Source organism: Camelus ferus, chromosome 26 (genome assembly GCF_009834535.1).
Source record: "Camelus ferus isolate YT-003-E chromosome 26, BCGSAC_Cfer_1.0, whole genome shotgun sequence".
Classification (NCBI taxonomy): Eukaryota; Metazoa; Chordata; class Mammalia; order Artiodactyla; family Camelidae; genus Camelus; species Camelus ferus.
This window is the reverse complement of record NC_045721.1, coordinates 17,637,225-17,654,981: the sequence shown is the minus strand read 5'-3', so window position 1 is coordinate 17,654,981 and position 17,757 is coordinate 17,637,225. Positions and strand designations below refer to the sequence as shown.

Here is a 17,757-nt window from a genome sequence, read left to right as displayed (position 1 = left end):
ACTCGCTAGGCGGGTCCTAGTGCCTGACATTGGTGGATCTGCACTGGTGGTTCCTGGAGCCCAGAACTTGAGGGACACCAGAGCAGGGGCCCGACATTCCCACAGCTAAGGTGGGAACAAAGGCAGCAGCATCAAAGAGTACTCTGTAAGCCCACATGACAAGTGACAGACAACACCACAGAGGGCACTGCCCAGTGGAAGAGTCTTGTGGACTCTTCTTCACAGCTGAAGTGCTCCAGCCCTGCCTACCACACACCACAGATCAGAAATGGGTCTAGAAGCCTCTATTCCTGCATCAGGGGAACATACCCAGCCCCTGTCAAGGCTGTGAAAACCACAGAACATAAAAGGAGGCCCCGCTCAACAACAACAATCAGGGCAGGCTCTGATCACAACACCAACCACACCCCCAATCAAAGGGTAACAGCCAGCACACACGGAAGAAAGACATGGCAACTGACCATAGTGAGAACAGCCATCGCAACAAAACTATTAGATACACGTAGTCTGCAAAGGAATGCTCCCACTTTAAATAAAAACAAACAAAAAATAAAACAGCCCTTCAAGACCACAGTAGATAAACTGATACTCCATAATCCATAGTGCCAGAGAGATATAAGTAAAATGAAGAAGCAGAGGAACCACTCCCAATTAACAGAACAAGAGAAGTCCCCTGAAAGAATGAACAATGAGATAGACCTTGACAGTCTACTAGATCATGACTTTAAAAGGAGGTGATAAAAGCACTGAAGGAAATAAGAGAGGCTATGAATAGACACAAAGAATACTATGACAAGAAATAGAAACTATAAAGAGGAGTCAATTAAAAAGAGAAAACTCAATGGCTGAGATAAGAGCTGAGCTCAAGGCAGTCAAAAGCAGACTAGATAATGCAGAGGAACGAATAAGTGACTTAGAAGACAGGATAGCAGAAGTGACCCAATCAGAACATTAGACAGAAAAGCAAGTAAAAACCAATGAAAGCAATATAAGGGACCTATGGGATAATATAAAGTGTGCCAACCTACACATAATAGGGGTCCCAGAAGGAGAAGAAAGAGAAAAGGGAATTGAAAAGATATTTGAAGAAATCATGACTGAAAACTTTCCAAACCTAAAAAAGGAAACAGATATCCAAGTACAGGAAGCACAGAGGGTCCTAAACAAGAAGAACCCAAACAGACCTACACCAAGGCATATTATAATCAAGATGGCCAAGCTTTAAGATAAAGAAATAATTCTAAATGCAGCAAGAGAAAAACTAAGAGTTGGTTACATGCGATCCCCCATAGGCTTTCAGCTGATTTCTTTACACAAACATCGCTGGCCAGAAGGGAGTGGCAAGATGTATTCAAAGCCCTGAATGAGAAAAAGCTGCAACCTAGGATACTCTATCTGGTAAGACTATCCTTTAGAGTAGAAAGAGAGCTAAAGAATTTCATAGACAAGAAAAAACTGAAAGAATTGAGCAATACTAAACCTATCCTAAAAGCAACATTGGAAGGTCTACTCTAATTAGAAAAGAAGCAGGAAGCTATAGAAATGAGAAGACCATAATTGGAAATGCAATAACTACAATGAGTTGCAAGGGAATAAACATGAAGATGTGAAATAACAATAAAAAAAAAAGGACATCAAAATCATGAAAGGTGGGAGAAGGGAGCAAGAAAACTTAGGTTTTTTTCTCTTTCTTTTTTTTTCTTTTTTCTTCATTCTTTTTAGGATGTGTTTGAACCTACATGACTACCAGTCTAAAGCAAACAGATATAATAAACAACAAGTTTACACTGTATAACACAGGGAACCACATTCAATATCTTGTAGTAACTTACGGTGAAAAAGAATATGAAAACAAATATATGTATGTTCATGTGTGATGGCAGCATTATGCAGTACACCAAAAATTGATACAACACTAAAGTATACACTAGTAAATTGACTATACTTCAATAAAAAAATATTAAAAACCCCACAAAGCCTTAAAATATATAAAGGAAAATTTGACAGAACTGTAAGGAGAAACGGGACAAACCCAGCACTGAAGTGGCTATGATTTTATATGGCAGATGCACATCACAGACAGTCATATTTCTGCCAGTATATTTACTCCTACTTTATATGATGAAATCCCATATACCTGCACTTCTCAGTGTCCACAAAAGTTAGGGTGGGTTCTAGGTGCTCCCTTATTGGAAAAATTTAAGAATAAGTGCACTAGAAATTGAAGCATGGTATTTCCCTGTCATTCAACAAAAAGTTACCATGGAGCTTATGTGTTAAAAGAGTCATTTGTTGTACTTACTTACTTAGCCATTTAATACAAATGCACAAGCTGGAGTTTCATAGTGATTTATAGAGAACGACCCTGAAGGTCCTCCCTCCCCTAAAACACACACACATTCTCATTTAAGACTTCCTCTCCCTTTTTTTTTAATGGAGGTACTGGGGATTGAACCCCAGACCTCGTGCATGCTAAGTACGCACCCTACCAAGAGATAGCCACCCACCCTGGCTGCCTCTCCTTCTTAAAGAAATGTGCTTGATGGAATGAGCAACACTAAAGAGTTTCCAAAATTATGACAAATCTTTAGCTATTGTTTTTTAAAACTAAGAAAATACTATAGCAAGCACGAATATTGCTCCACAAACAGCTGTGCAAAGCAATTTAATTTCTATGAAGAGACTCCACTCTGCCAAGTGGTGGAAACAATTTGGGTCCCCTTTTCTCTCCACTGCTTTCTGGTGGATTCCATCTGCATTCCAAGGATGGTTCTGGTACGAAGGCTGGGGAGGAAGAGGCGTGTGGTCTGGATCTACCCGTGCTGGCATCAGCTGCCGGGGCCCTCCTTCTCCCCGTCCCGTCTTCAGTCATTGCTCCGTCAGGTCACGCCTGACACTGGCCTCATTTCCAACCACGGGGCTCTTCAGGTCTGGCTCGCCCCCGGCTGACTTTGGTGTCCTTGGGTAGAAAATGTTATCCCACAGCTCCCACATCACACAGGGGCAGGAGAAACCTAATGGGGCTTTCTAGGGTCCTTCACCCAAGCAGGCTGACCTGCAGGTGACTGAGATTTGTCCTCCTGTTCTTTTTCATGATGAATGAACTCTGGGAGGCTGTCTCTCTGACCTGTGTCCTAAAACGCCACCCAGCCTTATCTCCTCTGGCTTCTCGCTGCCTCCCCAGGGCTGGGGAGGTTAGGGGACCCCATCTTCTCAAGACCCAAACTAACATCTCACTCCTTGCTTTCTCTGTAGCCTTCCTTCTTTCTCCCCAGGTTTGGGAAAACCTGAATCAATCTTTGGAAGGGTGTGCTGGGCAGGAAGTTCTGCTTTCCCTCACATATTCCACCAAATCTCCTGTGTAGACTGGAATTCTTTCCCTTCCTCTGGAAATCCAAATGCCGAGAACAGACTCTATTATTTTTTTTTTTTTTTTTTTTGCTTTCGGAATGTTTTCTTTTTCTGAGGCAGTGACACAGGATGTCTAGCTGACTGAAAAAGGAAAAGGTCATGGGGTAAAAGCCAGCACATGGGGAAAAAGACTCCGTACCTTAAAACAGCAATATATTGCTCTTCAACAGCACAGGTGAGCAAAAATGGTCTCTCTGATAACAGTTATTAAACATTGATTTAAATCATAACAGGAATAAAGCAAGTGTTTTTTAAAAAGAAAAATAAAACAACTGCTAGGATAAGGAAATACTAAATCCTGGGGAAGCCAGTTCAAAATGTACTTAGAAAACCAATCAAGTCAGCTCCAGGTGAGTAATGGCTTTATTCACGGAGGCTGCGATTCACTGAAGCCAGAAGGCAGTGAAACAGGGAGGGTGGGTGGTTATGGCCAGAAGACATTCTTACACATGCATAAACATAACCTTAACTGCACTGTAGAATCTGAATATACTTATTGCAGTCGTGGATAAAGTAAAGAGGGGGCTCCTACGTGGGAGAGAAGAGGTTTGGACCTCCTTTAGGAAGGGGCTGTCCACTTCTGTTAGTTGAGGACAGGCTGCAGGGACTGAAAGTACCCAGGCTCCCTGCCTCCAGCACTGCTGAGCCAGTTTCTCCGGGGAGGAGGGCCTTCTGGGAGAAGAAATCCATCTGACCATCTTTTTTATGATTCAGCGACTCATCTTCCCAGAAATCACCCCCTTTAAATAATCACACCTAAAATCCTTCTAACAAAACGTCTTTATCATAAGCATTCATAAAATGTTAAAAATACTAGTTCTGACTAGGGTAGCACATTGACAGTCATTCAGCGGGAAGTTACAGCCACAGCTCTGCGTGGAGCCTTGTCTCACCACGTTGGAAGGGCTCTGTAGGCAACACCAGTGTGTCTGTTCCCGCCACGTGAGCTTCTCCAGGGCAGCGATCTTAACCTTCGTGATTTTTGTATCACTGGTACCTAACAGAGTGTTTGGTGTCTAGAGCGGGCATTCAATAATGCTTGCTGAAAGATAAAAAGAAAAGAAATGAATGAATGAATGATTCAGGTAATTTCTGTTTTGATGCATACGAGCAGGAAGAGAGTGGATACCCAAAGGAGTTGATCACTAAAGGATAAGAAGAGTCTACAACGAACAAATGGGTTAAAAAAAAAAAAAAAGACAATAGATTTTCTAGTTTCAAAGTTTTGCTTGGCATGAGCTACGCAGGAGCTGGAAGTTAGAGTGTTTTGCATGAATATGCATGATTTCTGAAGGCATGTGGTATGTGTGTGTGAGCTTTAATAAGGACTTAACTATTAAGGTGCTTGATTGTAAAGAATTTGTTAATTAGGGTATTCTAATTAATTAAGCTACCTTGAACAAGAATTGTGGAGCAATATTGCATTTGTTTTGTTTTGTCTTTTGGAAACAATGCATCAGTGCGTGAGTATGAATGAGTCTACTAAATACCCTTGATTGAAATTCAGCAATTCATATGTGGTTTTATATGACCCCAAAAAATCAAAGTTCAAAATTCATTCCTCTTTGCTTATTGCCTGAGTTTACCATGTGAACAAACCACAAGATTGTGCTCTAAATCCTAGCAGCTTTAGAGTCACCTACACACAGGCAGTGCGTTCTCTCCATCATCAGCAAATCCTAAAGTGTTTCTTATCCTTTTACTCTTTAGCAGCTCCCATTCTCCAGTCCCAATTTGGTAAAAGAGACTAATTCTTTAAAAGCTGCCGTGAAAAATCCAGAAGTCTAGCTCAATACCCTACTCTTACTTGTACCCAGCCCTGCCCGCCCCCCACTCCTCCAGGCTCCAGGATACCACACCGCATTTGAAAGCAGAAATTTCTTTCTTATCTCAGATGCCCTGTCCACTCTCAAGCTGGCAGAAGGCCACTGAGTACTGGGATTGGCTGGTGAACATATGCTCTGCTGCAGGTCATTCTCTCTCCGCCTGTGTAAGTGATACCCAGATCTTGTGATCACAGACAGCTCGTGCCCCTGAGGGCATCTGAGGCCTCTCCTTTCTGAGAAAGTCCATGGAGGGTGAGAACAGTGTATGGATTTCCATGGAAAACCTCTTGTTGAGGATTCCAGCTACAGCTCCCCTGAGGGGACAGGATAATTGGACAGAAGCCGAGAAGAAATATTATATCTCCTAGTTAGAAAATACCAACAATTCTGATCGGTAAAATTAAGTGTAACAAAGATGATAAACTTTCCTGAATTAATATGTTAATATTTCATTTAACTTACATGTCTGTTAAAATTTTTTTCTTGTGATATTTAAATAATTGAACAACTTGACAGTAAAAATAAATCCAGGCATATAGGCAGACAAAACTCTTATTTTTTAAGTGGTTGTGGAATCACATAAACGTTCTTTTTTTTTAAGAGTGATGATCAAATAAATAAGTGATAGTATGGTGACTTTTTAAATTAAAGCTATTATAAGCACTTATATGACAAATTAGAATTAATAACATAAGACAAATAATGGAGAGAAGAAAATATCTACATAAGAATTAGTGTTGGCTTACTCAAGAATGGTATGAAAAAAAATGAAATTGGACCATACCTCCTTATAATATATAACGTAGTGCTACACTTAAAAAAAATACCAAAAAAGTAGAAGATAGACTAATTATCTATTAGGGCAAATAAACTAGTATATCTACCAAAGAGATATAGTTACACCAGTATGGGACGTATATCATCATATTCTGGATCTGTGTGTATTTAAAGAAATAACGCTGTTAGAGCAATGCAATAATATGAATATTTTTCAAAAATGAAAAATACTCAGTACATGTATATTGTCCCAAATGTATAAAGAATTGTTGTAAATACAGGCAGATAACTCTGCTTTCATTCCATAAGTGGTCAAGGAAGATTAAAATTTATACAAAAGGAAAATGCTGAGAAATTAGGTTGAATCATATGGAATACGCACAGTTTCATAGCAATTAAAGAGGTGCAAATTAGAACACATAAAATGGCACAAATAACTAAAGATCCTTTTTTTTTTTAAAGCCAGTGTTGGAGGAGGATCTGTGGGAAACAAGAGCCTATTTACATAGCTGGTGGGCTCCACATTTTTTTTTTCAAGAAACTATGTTTTTTTTTAACTGAAGTATAGTTGATGCACAATATTATATATTACAGGTATACAATGTAGTGATTCATAGTTTTTAAAGGTTATACTCAGTTTACAGTTATTATAAAATATTAGCTATATTCCCTGTGTTGTACAATATATTCTTGTAGTTTATTTTATACATTATAGTTTGTAATCTTAACCCCCTCTCCCCATTGGTAACCGCTAGTTTTTTCTCTGTATCTGTGAGTCTCTTTTTTGTTATATTCACTAGTTTGTTGTATTTTTTAGATTCCACATGTAAGTGACATCATACAGTATTTCTGAAGAACAATTTCTCAATCTGTACAGGAGCTGAAAAACTTTTAAAATATTGTATCTATTCATTCCATTTTGGGAATACATGAGAAGGCAAAACAAGGGGGAAATGAAATCTGTGCGTAAGTATCTATATAGAAGTATTACTTTTCATAATAAAAATAAGACACATCTCTCATGCACAATTAAAAGGGAAATGGTGTAGGCAGCTGCTCTGTATGAACAGGATGGAATTCAGTACACTATGATCATTACAATGACGAACATGTGGATTATGGTGACCTATGAAAATCTGTATGTGAAGCTGTGATAAATCTGCACAAGTGACAAATATATCCACTGCTGAACTTCTTTGAGTAGTGGGAATATTTTGGGGTTCTGGGGGGCTGAGTCATATCTTATATTAAATCCTCAGGGCCAAACTGGGGTCCTGGTGTTTGATAAGTGCTTAAGGGTTTGTTGAATGAATACATAAATATCTTTCCTCTTTATGCTGAATTCTCGACCTTCTGCCTGCAATGACCTTGGTAAATTTGCACTTTGCTAGCTTTCCTACAGCTCACCTGGATTTCTGACCACAAGCCTGCTCCAGCTTCAGATAAATGCATACCTATTGTGGTCCTGGCACCCAAGTAAGTGACCTCTGCTCTACTGACGCCTTCAGACCCCGGGTGACACTGAACTGCAGCTCCCTCAGTGCCTATCATGATGTCTATCTGCATTCATCAGCAAGCCTGTTGAAAAAAAATGAATAAACTTTGTCCAACGTTCAAAGGAACATTAACAAACCTGGCAAGAGAATTGAGTAGTGTAAACAGTTTAGTGCAGTGATTCTAGGGGAAGTAACAGCTGTATTTGAAAACCTGTATGATTATAGGAACTGCCTAAAAATAAGTTAAGGAAAATCAAAGCTCATAGTAATGTATATCAAAAAAAAAATTGCAATCAACTCCTAGGACTAGATAGCATATATCGCCCCAACCCCAGGTGTCTATTAAAAAGGCAAATACAGCCAAGGATTTGACCTTGTCTTACTTAACATCCCAGTCACTCAGCTAGTCCGACAGGAAGGGTAAAACCACTGACCCTCAAGAAGCCGCCAGCTGCCTGAGAACATTCTGCTCAGAATGTGTGCTGAGATTCCATTGAGAGCAGAGTGGAACATTAAGCCCTTAAGGGATTTACACACACACACACACACACACACACACACACACACACACACAAAAAAGGTGTTCTATAAGGTCCTTGTTCTTAAGAGTTACCAGGCGCTGTGCGTCATGGGGTGACAGGCTGACCTAACAAAAAAGCAACAGACACATACACACACACTCAACTTGCTAAGACAAGTATTCACCTAGTGGCCCCTTGCATTCGGCCTGTCCTGGTGGCAGTGAGTTCTAGGCACATAAACATTTGATAGCAGAATGAATGATTGAACGACTGAATGGGGAGAAGAGGAGATTCAGCAGGTTGCCAGATTACGTGAAGCAATCACAGCATCATATGACGTTAGTGTATTTACTTTGGCGGATCTTAATTGATTTGTGACAGCACACAACTCTGTAGAGGCCCACATCCAGGCAGGAAGCTTTGGTGAGGGACACAGTTACAAAGAAGAAGGAAAATGGGCCGAAATGCCTTGGCCAGGAGTGGGTCTCGTGCAAGCCCGAAGTTAAAGCGAGCCGGGCTCGAGGCCGAGGGCCCAGAGTCCAGGTCTGGCCTAGCCTAAACCTCCTTGTGCTATAAATACAGTGGCCCACATGCTGCAGAGACACGGTGTTCCCTCTGCTCGCGGGACAGATAACATGAATTTGCCCTTTAAACGTCCCAAGCGAAGGCACAGCCCCCGGCCCACCCCTGCCTCCCGGAAGCGCCTTCGCCCCCGATGCCCTCTGCAGAGGAGGGGGCCGGCCGGGGGGGTCCGCGCACCTGCCCAGCCAATGCGCGGGGCGCGCACGGCCCCAGGGCCCTCCTCCTCTCGCGAGAGGCTGGGCGGGGGATATAAGGCGGGCTGCGGGGCTAGGAGAGCGGCCCCTTCGCGTTGCGCACGGAGGAAGCCAGGGAGGGCGTTCCTGGCCGGGCGGAGAGAGCAAGAACGCGGCTCCCGGAGGCGGTGTGCGCCCGGCTGTCAGCATGAGCGATCAGGCTTTGAGCTTCTTAAAGGACTTCCTCGCCGGTGGCGTCGCCGCTGCTGTCTCCAAGACCGCCGTCGCCCCCATAGAGAGGGTCAAACTGCTGCTGCAGGTGAGGGCGGCGCGGGCGCGGCGAGCGGGGCGCGGGGCGCGGTGCCGGGCGCGCGGGGTCCCGGTGAGCCTCGGGCGAAAGGGAGCGGGGCCCGGAGCTGCGGAAAATCCGCGCTAGGCCTGGGCCCGGCGCACGGCCTGCGCGGAGGGTAAGGTGCCCTCTGCGCAGATACAGGTCCAGCGTCAGTAGCGGATTCCTGGTGTCGGATGGCGCCCCGCGTGCGGGTGTCTATATATGGAAACCCACTCCTAGTAGGTTGCGGCCAGCCAGATCCTGCTCCGGGGACAGTGCGGGCACGCCACTCAGGCCTCTTGGGTCGGCCTCAACTCTTAATTTTCAATGTCCCTTGCACCCTCTTACCTGCATCCACCTTTTACAATGAAGACATCTAAATAATTGGTACTCAAGATTATTATTACGGTGTCGCATCAGCTGTGCTGTATGCTGACATGCCTGTGCATTTTTGTATGACCTCTGTAACATAGGTATTGTTTCCATTTTACATATGAAGAAACAAGTTTTGAGAGACTAAGAAACAATTTTCAGAATGCACTCAGATCGCCTTCCTCATCTTTTCCCAAAATCCTTTTCTTCCCAGCCTGGTCTCTGAATGGCTTGTCCTCTTCATCCCATCTATCTTTTTTTCCTCCACTTGCCTTAAAGGCAAAGGCAGCTCAATGAGGAATTGGGTGTCCTCAATTTGGGAGTCAAAATGATCAGTAACAAGAGAAACCCCAACAAACTGCTCACAGCAACAAACCCTTCAAAACTTGATTACTTGGATAATCTGTTTTTAAAATTTCAGGCTTAAATGCCTAGTGGATTCGTTCTCCTTCTGTTAGAACATCTACTAAGGGACCCTGGTCTCGGGGAGACTAGAGACAGAGGAATCGTCATCTCCTGCCCATCATCTTTATTAAATCAGAGCAGGTGCCCTTTGGAGCAGGGACTTGTAATCATTTCTATCTCCTGTAAGCCCCTAGTATAGTTCTGGCATCTAGGGAAACTGCAACAAATAAACGACTCCCTTTTCACAGTTAAATCATCTTCTCTGTTTGGAGCAGAACCTTTTCTCTCAAATGCCCTGATAATTGAGGCAAAGTTGGATTTGGGGGGCTCATTATCCAAGTAGCTTAACATTTACATTTACTCTATATTCATTTGATTTCCCTGTACTTTAAAAAAAAAAAAAAAAGGAAATCAAAGAAGTGCAAACCTTCTTGTTCTCCTGTCTCTTTCCTTCTCTCTGCCCTTCCTGTCCTCTCCTGCCCTACTCCTCCCCTCCCCCTCCCACAGGTCCAGCATGCCAGCAAACAGATCAGTGCTGAGAAGCAGTACAAAGGGATCATTGATTGTGTGGTGAGAATCCCCAGGGAGCAGGGCTTTCTCTCCTTCTGGAGGGGTAACCTGGCCAACGTGATCCGTTACTTCCCCACCCAAGCTCTCAACTTCGCCTTCAAGGACAAGTACAAGCAGATCTTCCTGGGGGGCGTGGACCGGCATAAGCAGTTCTGGCGCTACTTTGCTGGTAACCTGGCTTCCGGCGGGGCAGCTGGGGCCACCTCCCTCTGCTTTGTCTACCCACTGGACTTTGCTAGGACCAGGTTGGCTGCCGACGTGGGCAAGGGTGCCGCCCAGCGTGAGTTCACTGGTCTGGGCAACTGTCTCGCCAAGATCTTCAAGTCTGATGGCCTTAGGGGTCTCTACCAGGGTTTCAACGTCTCTGTCCAGGGCATCATTATCTACAGAGCTGCCTACTTTGGAGTCTATGATACTGCCAAGGGTGAGAGAAGGGTGTCGGGGTGGGGGGCAGGAGGAGGGTGTGTGCAGAGAAGATCCTGAGGGATCTCTAACTCATAAAGAACTTTACATTTGTTAATCTCAATTTTCCCTTGTCCTTGGGCTTTAACTGAGGCCTCTCGGTGAGGAGGTTGTGAGTTGTGGATCGACAGCCAGGGGGTTCTCCTTGTCCTCTAGTGAAATAAGCCCTGGCCTTGAGTTATTCAGAGAGGACAGAAGGAGCCCGGCTCCCTCTATCAGTTACCAAGTTTAACTTGGAGCCGCTTCAACCTGCCCCGTACACTGGGCACAGCTCTGATGTTGCCAGTCCAGGGAGGGCGCCACCAACTTTTGTTGGCTGCCTGGCTACTTGTGAGACACCTAATGAGGGACGGGTACTTCAGGGAGGGTGGGGCAGGGAGTTGGAAGTTTAGGGGCCACTTCTCCATCCTCACCTGCTTTCTGCTCAGTGGCTCAGAGGAATGACATCATGGCCATTTGGCTTTTTGGCTTTGCCCTCAGGGATGTTGCCTGACCCCAAGAATGTGCACATTATCGTGAGCTGGATGATTGCCCAGACCGTGACGGCGGTGGCAGGGCTGGTGTCCTACCCCTTTGACACTGTTCGCCGTAGGATGATGATGCAGTCTGGCCGAAAAGGGGGTAAGCCTCAGACCTATCTAAATCTTATTTTCGGCCCAAGGAGAATACTAGTCAGTGCTCTTTTCAGCCTTTGTTATTCTAAGTTAAAATTATGTGATAAGAATTTAGAAAGGAAAGATTATGATGACTCCTCCCTAACATTCTCAACTGTTCCTTTGGAGAAAAGGTTTCTTTTTTTTTTTTTAGTCAAAGAAATGATAAGAACATCAAAAGTGGGATACTCAGAAGTGAAGTTAACTGGGTATCTAGCATCATAGAGGCCATAGGCCTTTTTCCCTTAGAGCCTGGGTACAGAAACAAGGGGAAAGAATTGAAGTAATTAGCTAATTTGTTTACTTCTCTTATCTAGTTATCACCAGTATTACTGGGGAGGGTGATTTAGCTGGGGGAGAGATGGTCTGAAGCAGTCTGTTGCGATAGAAAAAGTTTTGGCTTCCACAGGTTCAGACATATGGAATTGCCATTTTTAAAATCAAAAAATAGTGAAATGTTAGCGGTTTCATATTGTTCAACCTAATAATTGCATCTTTTTTAAGTCTATAAACTTGGGCATAATCTGAGTATTAGGCCTCACTTTTCTTCTCCATAAGAAAGGGCACCACCCAGCTTAATATTTCTTCCCCACCCCATTCCCTTCCTATTTCACATTTTGACATCTGTGAATTAGCTGGTTAATCGCCCAGTTCTTCACTTGATCTTCAGTTGAAGTAGGAAAGACAAGAGACCCTGCCCAACAGTTACGCAAGGGGAGGGGATGTCCAGAGCTGGGTGTAAGGCTAAAGGGACCTTCCTTTAGTAAAACTGGTAACACCATGTGCAGGTGTCTTCCAGAGGAAAAGTCTCTTTCCTCCAGAATTATGGAGCCCTTACCAACATTTGTTTCCACAGCGGACATTATGTACACCGGGACAGTGGACTGCTGGAGAAAGATTGCAAAAGATGAAGGACCCAAGGCTTTCTTCAAAGGTGCCTGGTCCAACGTACTGAGAGGCATGGGCGGTGCTTTTGTATTGGTATTGTATGACGAGATCAAAAAATTTGTCTAATGTAATTAAAACTCGAGTTCATTGGTTCCAGATTCATTGTGTGGTTTAAGAGACTCTTCCTAGGGGAAGTAAAAAGCAGGATCTGGCATAAAACCAGACTGGAAGGAATACCTCAGAAAAAGCTTCATTGAGTGTTCATGAAACCACAGATGTATTTTGTATTTATTTTACATTTAAATTCCCATAGCAAATATAAAAGAACTTATCGTACTGACACAATTAACTGAAGAACTGATGATAAAATAACTGAATGCGAAATGTCAATAAAGACCACTTAATGCACGTTCTCTATTTTACTGAATTCTTATTAACTGACAAATGGATTAAAAAAATAAGACCATAAATCTTATTTTCTAGCATGACTCATTTGTAACTCAGTGGCCAAGCTTCTAAATGTCAGCTATTATCCTGTGTATCGTGTGAGTACCTACAGTACTTAAAGTTCCGGTTTTCAAACTGAAATGCTCTCTCTTCACCTTCCCTCGTACTGTCTCCTGTAGGCTCCGGGTGGTAACTCGGGTTGTGGCTTCCATAATCTCAACGTATTGTATGTATCTTCATAGTCCTCAGGAATTCTGAGGTTCCGCTAAAAGCTTTGAATCACAGTTTGAAGAGCTTTGCATGGTTGGGAAGTGCTCTGTATTATTAGTGCCTTTAGAGAATTGTGATACTTAGAACTTTGTGACCGATGGACAGTATTCATTGAAAATCAGTCAGAAAGCTAGTACTTAATGCCTGTTCCATCCTGTGGAAGATACAGAAAGGCACGAGCCATTCTGAAAAAAGCTTAAATGAGGTTAGGAGAGAGGAGCAAAATGGCGTTGTTAAATAATGTAATGTTTTAATACAGTGGATCTTGGTTGAGTAGGAGTAGAAGGCAGGAGATGAACTGGGGTGGGGGGGGTTGGTAGAAGGTAGGCCTTGAAAGAAGGTAACTAGATTTAGATACGTGGGTATAGAAAGTAGTATTTTCTCATATTAGACACCCGCTATAGGAAAGTATCTGCCAGCACTTCTTTTTGTAACAATTTATCAAGACCTGGAGGAAGAATCAGTGTTGGATTTGACTCTCATAAATTTGTGAGCAAGAGGAAAGTAATTACAGTCTCAAGTTGGGAATTAAGCATTTTTGGTCCAGAGGACCACACAGTTCCTATAGTCCTCGACTGTTGGGAGTGACCTGGAGGAAACGTGCCCTGTATCCCAGGTGAAGCCTCAAGGGTGGCACGTGTCTTTTAGGGTTCTCCTGACAGGTCCTTTTGTACCCTCTGTTCTTCACCCTCCTTCCAGAGCTCTTCCACCTTTTCACCCCTGCTTCCCGGGCAAAAACCGGCTGCCTTGTTTTACCACAATAACAAAGGTCTGCGTTTTGTCATATCCAGGTTACATCCATCCTGATCTAGTAGATGGCTCTGCCCATGGAAAAGGCTAACAAGCTAAAAAGAGGTTCTCTCAAGCCCATCTCAAGGCCAGGCCACAGCACGGGTTGTTAGGGGCCATCTGGATACATTGTCCTCATGTGGCTTTCCATCCTAAGGGTGAACGGTCCAAGTTCTATTGCTGATGCAGAGAAAAAACAGCAGGGCAGGCTTGGAGGATAAATACTTCTGTGATGTGGATCTCAAAGGAAGGCCAGCCCTTTGAGTATTTTCAAACCTAAGAGGGACGGGGAGAGGCCACGAGAAGCAGGGGTGAACTGCGAGTGGTCAGTGAACAATGGGTCCTCCCAGCCCACCCCAGAACCAGCATTGTTTTCCAGTCTTTAACTGGCTCCTCCCTGGCATGGAACAGGAAGTGGAGAAGAGGATTCAACGTTTACTAAATGGTGTGATTATCTCCCTTCTGCACGTGACCCAGATATTGGCCTCCCCCATTCCTGCTAATGTTACCTCTGCGGCATCGGGAATGGACTTTGTCTCAAGAGCTTGCTGAGTTGCTGAGTTGGTCCTCACTCTGGCTCCTTAATGCACCGGGGGCTCCTAGACCTCCAAGCCTCTGACAGGCAGTACCTTGCTTTACTGTCCTATCTTTACAACCCTCTCCCTGTGCAAAGCTGTCCTGCTTAAAAGTCTGGGAAAATGAGAAAGGTACAAGTTAAAGTAACAACTGGGAATGGTGTGTCCAGCCCCCAGGGATTTCTCAGTCTGTCCTGCAAAGCTCTCTCCCTAAATGCAGCCCACTTCTCACCACCACCCCTAGTAAGCCTTTTTCATATTTTGTGTTCTCCTTAAAAGCCTTGCCTATAGGCATCTTGTCTTTTTAGCCACCTTAATTTAGGATGAGAGAGGAGAAGGTAAAAGAAGGCTTGCCTCAGTCTGTATTTTAAACCTCAATGAACTGGGTAAGTTTCCACTCCTTTTTACTTTGTGTAGAATATGTAGCATAAATTGTGCCGAGGCAAAATTTACAACCACCTCCAACGTGCCAGGCTGTGAGGGAGCCTACGCTGTAAGCTGTAAGTTTGGTGAGGGCAGTGACCATCTGTTTCACCACCTTGTGCCTGGGACATGGACAGGGTTTAATACAGATTTGTTGAATGCAAGAATGAATGATGAAAAGGCACATCTGAAAAACCAAAAGAACCTGGAGACTGTTTGGGGAAAGGCGAGTCCCCTAGTCAGGTGGAATCCTGAACATGTGGAGGGTAGTAAGTGGACAAGTATGTTGGGATGGTGTGTAACGTTACAGATGAAAACTTATGGCTGTCTTAAATTTAGATCTCAAGTCCTTAAATACAGTTTTTCAAAGACTGCCACACCATAAATTCCTTTAACTTTTCTGCTTCTCTTGAATATCAGTTTTTATCAATGCATGAAAAAGTACGGTTGGCCCTCATTTGCAGATTTTGTATTTGCAAATTAGCCTGCTCCCTAAAACTTACTTCTAACCCCTCTGTGTTCATTCGTGGGCATGCGCAGAGCAGTAAAAACCTTGCCTGACGTGTGTTCCCCGCTGAAAGTCGTTCTCAAGGAGCCCGGGGGAGTGATGAGAGGTGAGGCTAAATAACGACGCGCTCAGTGGGCTCTTCTGAAGAACTTCAACTTTCTAAACAGTCTATAGAGAGTCTGAGCTTTTAAAGCAAGGAAGTGACACAGTCAAGTTTCCACTGCAGCCCTTTGGCTAAAATAAAATATTTAAATAAAAATTCACAGGAAGGCACTGGGGAGCTGACAGGGCATGGGAAATCGGCCAAGATTTGGGAGAAGACATCCAGAGAAAAGAGTCTGGTGTTTGGGGTCCAATTCCCCCTGAGGTGTCTGAAAATTGTGGAAATGCGGCTGGAAAATTGAGGAACTGGAAAGAGAGTCCGAAAGCCCTCTCAGGGAGAGGACAAAAGCTGGAACCCCGGGGCAGCCCAGGGAGGGGAGCCCTGGGAATCCTGTTTCGGACTGGGGGCCCACAGGGTGACAGCGCAGCAGGAAGAGTGAACCGGAAACCACGTGGCCGCTGTGGCCGCTGATGCCGGCCTTCAGGCCATCTGGATCCCTTTAACTGGATCACGGCAATCTGTGATTGCGAGCACCTCTGTGCCTGCCAGTAGCAAAAGTAAATCTTATCTGGGAGAAAATATCACCCAGAGCAGGGGTCAACGAACTCTTTCTCTGAAGGACGAAATAGTAAATATTTTAGGCTGTGCTGGCCAGATGTTCTTTGACACAGCACAGCTCTGCCCTATTGCAAAAGCAGCCCCAGACAAGTAAATGAACCAGCGTGGCTGTTCCCTAAAACTTACATAGGGACACTGAAATGTGAATTTCTGTCACAAAATATTCTTTTTATTTCAAAAAAATTTTTAAAGGTAAAAGCTGCTGAATTTGGCTAATGGGCTGTAACTTGCTGAACCCTGACCTAGGGCTTCAAGTTTTTCCTACCATTTTTCATATAAACCAAAAACACAAATAAAACTTTAAAATATCCTGTTAAAAATAAATAAATATAATTCCCTCTAAATAAATACAAAATTTTAAAAATACTATTAAAATGTGTTCTAAAGAGCCATGGGGTACAAAATGGAAATCAAAATGGAAACACAAAAATATTTTGGACTTAAAATAAAAATACCCTGTTACCAAAACTTCTAGGAAACAGCTAACGCTATCCTCAGAAGAAATTTATAGCCTTTGATGGATATATTAGAAAAGAATGGCTGAAAATCAGTGAACTATACGTCCATCTCAAGAAGTTAAAAAAATAACCAGACTGGGAGGAAATTTCTTTATAACACAACTCATACTGGGATTGATCATATCCAGAACATATAACTGCTCCTACAAATCGAAAAGAAAAAGACATCCAACCAATAGAAAAATAGGCAGAAAGTTTGAAAAGATACTTCACACAAAATACTCCAATGGCCAATGTTCAATCTTATCAGCCAGAGTAATGCAATTAAAAATCAGGAGATACCATTATATAACCCACCCAAATGGTTAAACTTTAAAAATGACTGACACTAAATATTAGTGAGCATATGGAGCAACTGGAACTAATGCACTTTGGTGAGAGTAAATTGGTACCCTTACTCTGGAAAATGCTGGCATTGCCTACTAAATATGTAGACTCTGCCCAGAAACTCCACTCCTAAGCATATGCCCAACCAAAATGCACACACAGGTAATAAAAAAGGTAAAAGCTGCTGAATTTGGCTGGTGGGCTGTAACTTGCTGAACCCTGATCTAGGGCTTCAAGTGTTTCCTATAATTTTTCATATAAATCAAAAACACAAAAATAACTTTTATATTTAATCAAGACACATCTACAAAAATCATCCTATTAGCATTATTTGTTAACAGTCCAAACCTGGACGTCACTTTAAATGTCCATCAACCACAGACTGCATAACTGAATCATGGTATAGTCATACACCAGACCACTATACCGAAACGAGAACAAATGAATTACAGCCACACGCCACGACGACGTGGAAGAATCTCACAAACATTAAGTATGTTCAGCAAAAGCAATGAGACACAAAAGAAAATAATCCCAATCATATGACGTTCAACACAACAGTGCTGGTAGTTACCTTCTGGAGGGCGAAGAGCGAGGGGCCGGGGAGGGAGCCCCATGGGTCCTCATGAGTGCTGGCACCACCGCCAATGCCCGGCACCTACAGGTCCACTGAATCCGGGAGATGGTAGAAATCACAACCGAGAGGTGCAGA

The 17,757-nt window shown here is 43.4% G+C and overlaps 1 protein-coding gene and 1 long non-coding RNA gene across 3 annotated transcripts; one reads left to right on the top strand and one right to left on the bottom strand.

Moving 5' to 3' along the window:
* Nucleotides 1-4,173: 4,173 nt before the first annotated feature.
* On the bottom strand, nt 4,174-8,922 carry LOC106728871. 2 transcript variants are annotated; one of them, XR_004315352.1, is made up of 4 exons: nt 8,791-8,884; nt 8,216-8,301; nt 7,469-7,592; nt 4,174-4,453 (listed from the first exon to the last, which is right to left on the bottom strand). It is a non-coding gene; the product is annotated as an uncharacterized LOC106728871 (long non-coding RNA). The 2 variants fall into 2 exon arrangements; XR_004315351.1 differs by lacking the exon at nt 8,216-8,301 and having other exon boundaries at nt 8,791-8,922.
* Nucleotides 8,867-12,937, top strand: SLC25A4 (solute carrier family 25 member 4). The gene is made up of 4 exons (XM_032468467.1): nt 8,867-9,105; nt 10,402-10,888; nt 11,407-11,547; nt 12,436-12,937. Exons 1-4 carry the CDS (start codon nt 8,995-8,997, stop codon nt 12,591-12,593), a joined length of 897 nt encoding a protein of 298 aa, XP_032324358.1. The 5' UTR covers nt 8,867-8,994; the 3' UTR covers nt 12,594-12,937.
* The last annotated feature ends 4,820 nt before the right edge of the window (nt 12,938-17,757 follow it).

Excerpts from the sequence above, each read along its gene's own strand:
- SLC25A4 (XM_032468467.1), top strand. The coding sequence starts at position 8,995 with ATGAGCGATCAGGCTTTGAGCTTCTTAAAGGACTTCCTCGCCGGTGGC. Across the intron at positions 10,889-11,406 it reads AGTCTATGATACTGCCAAGG|GGATGTTGCCTGACCCCAAG; the intron begins GTGAGAGAAGGG and ends CTTTGCCCTCAG. Across the intron at positions 11,548-12,435 it reads GCAGTCTGGCCGAAAAGGGG|CGGACATTATGTACACCGGG; the intron begins GTAAGCCTCAGA and ends TTGTTTCCACAG.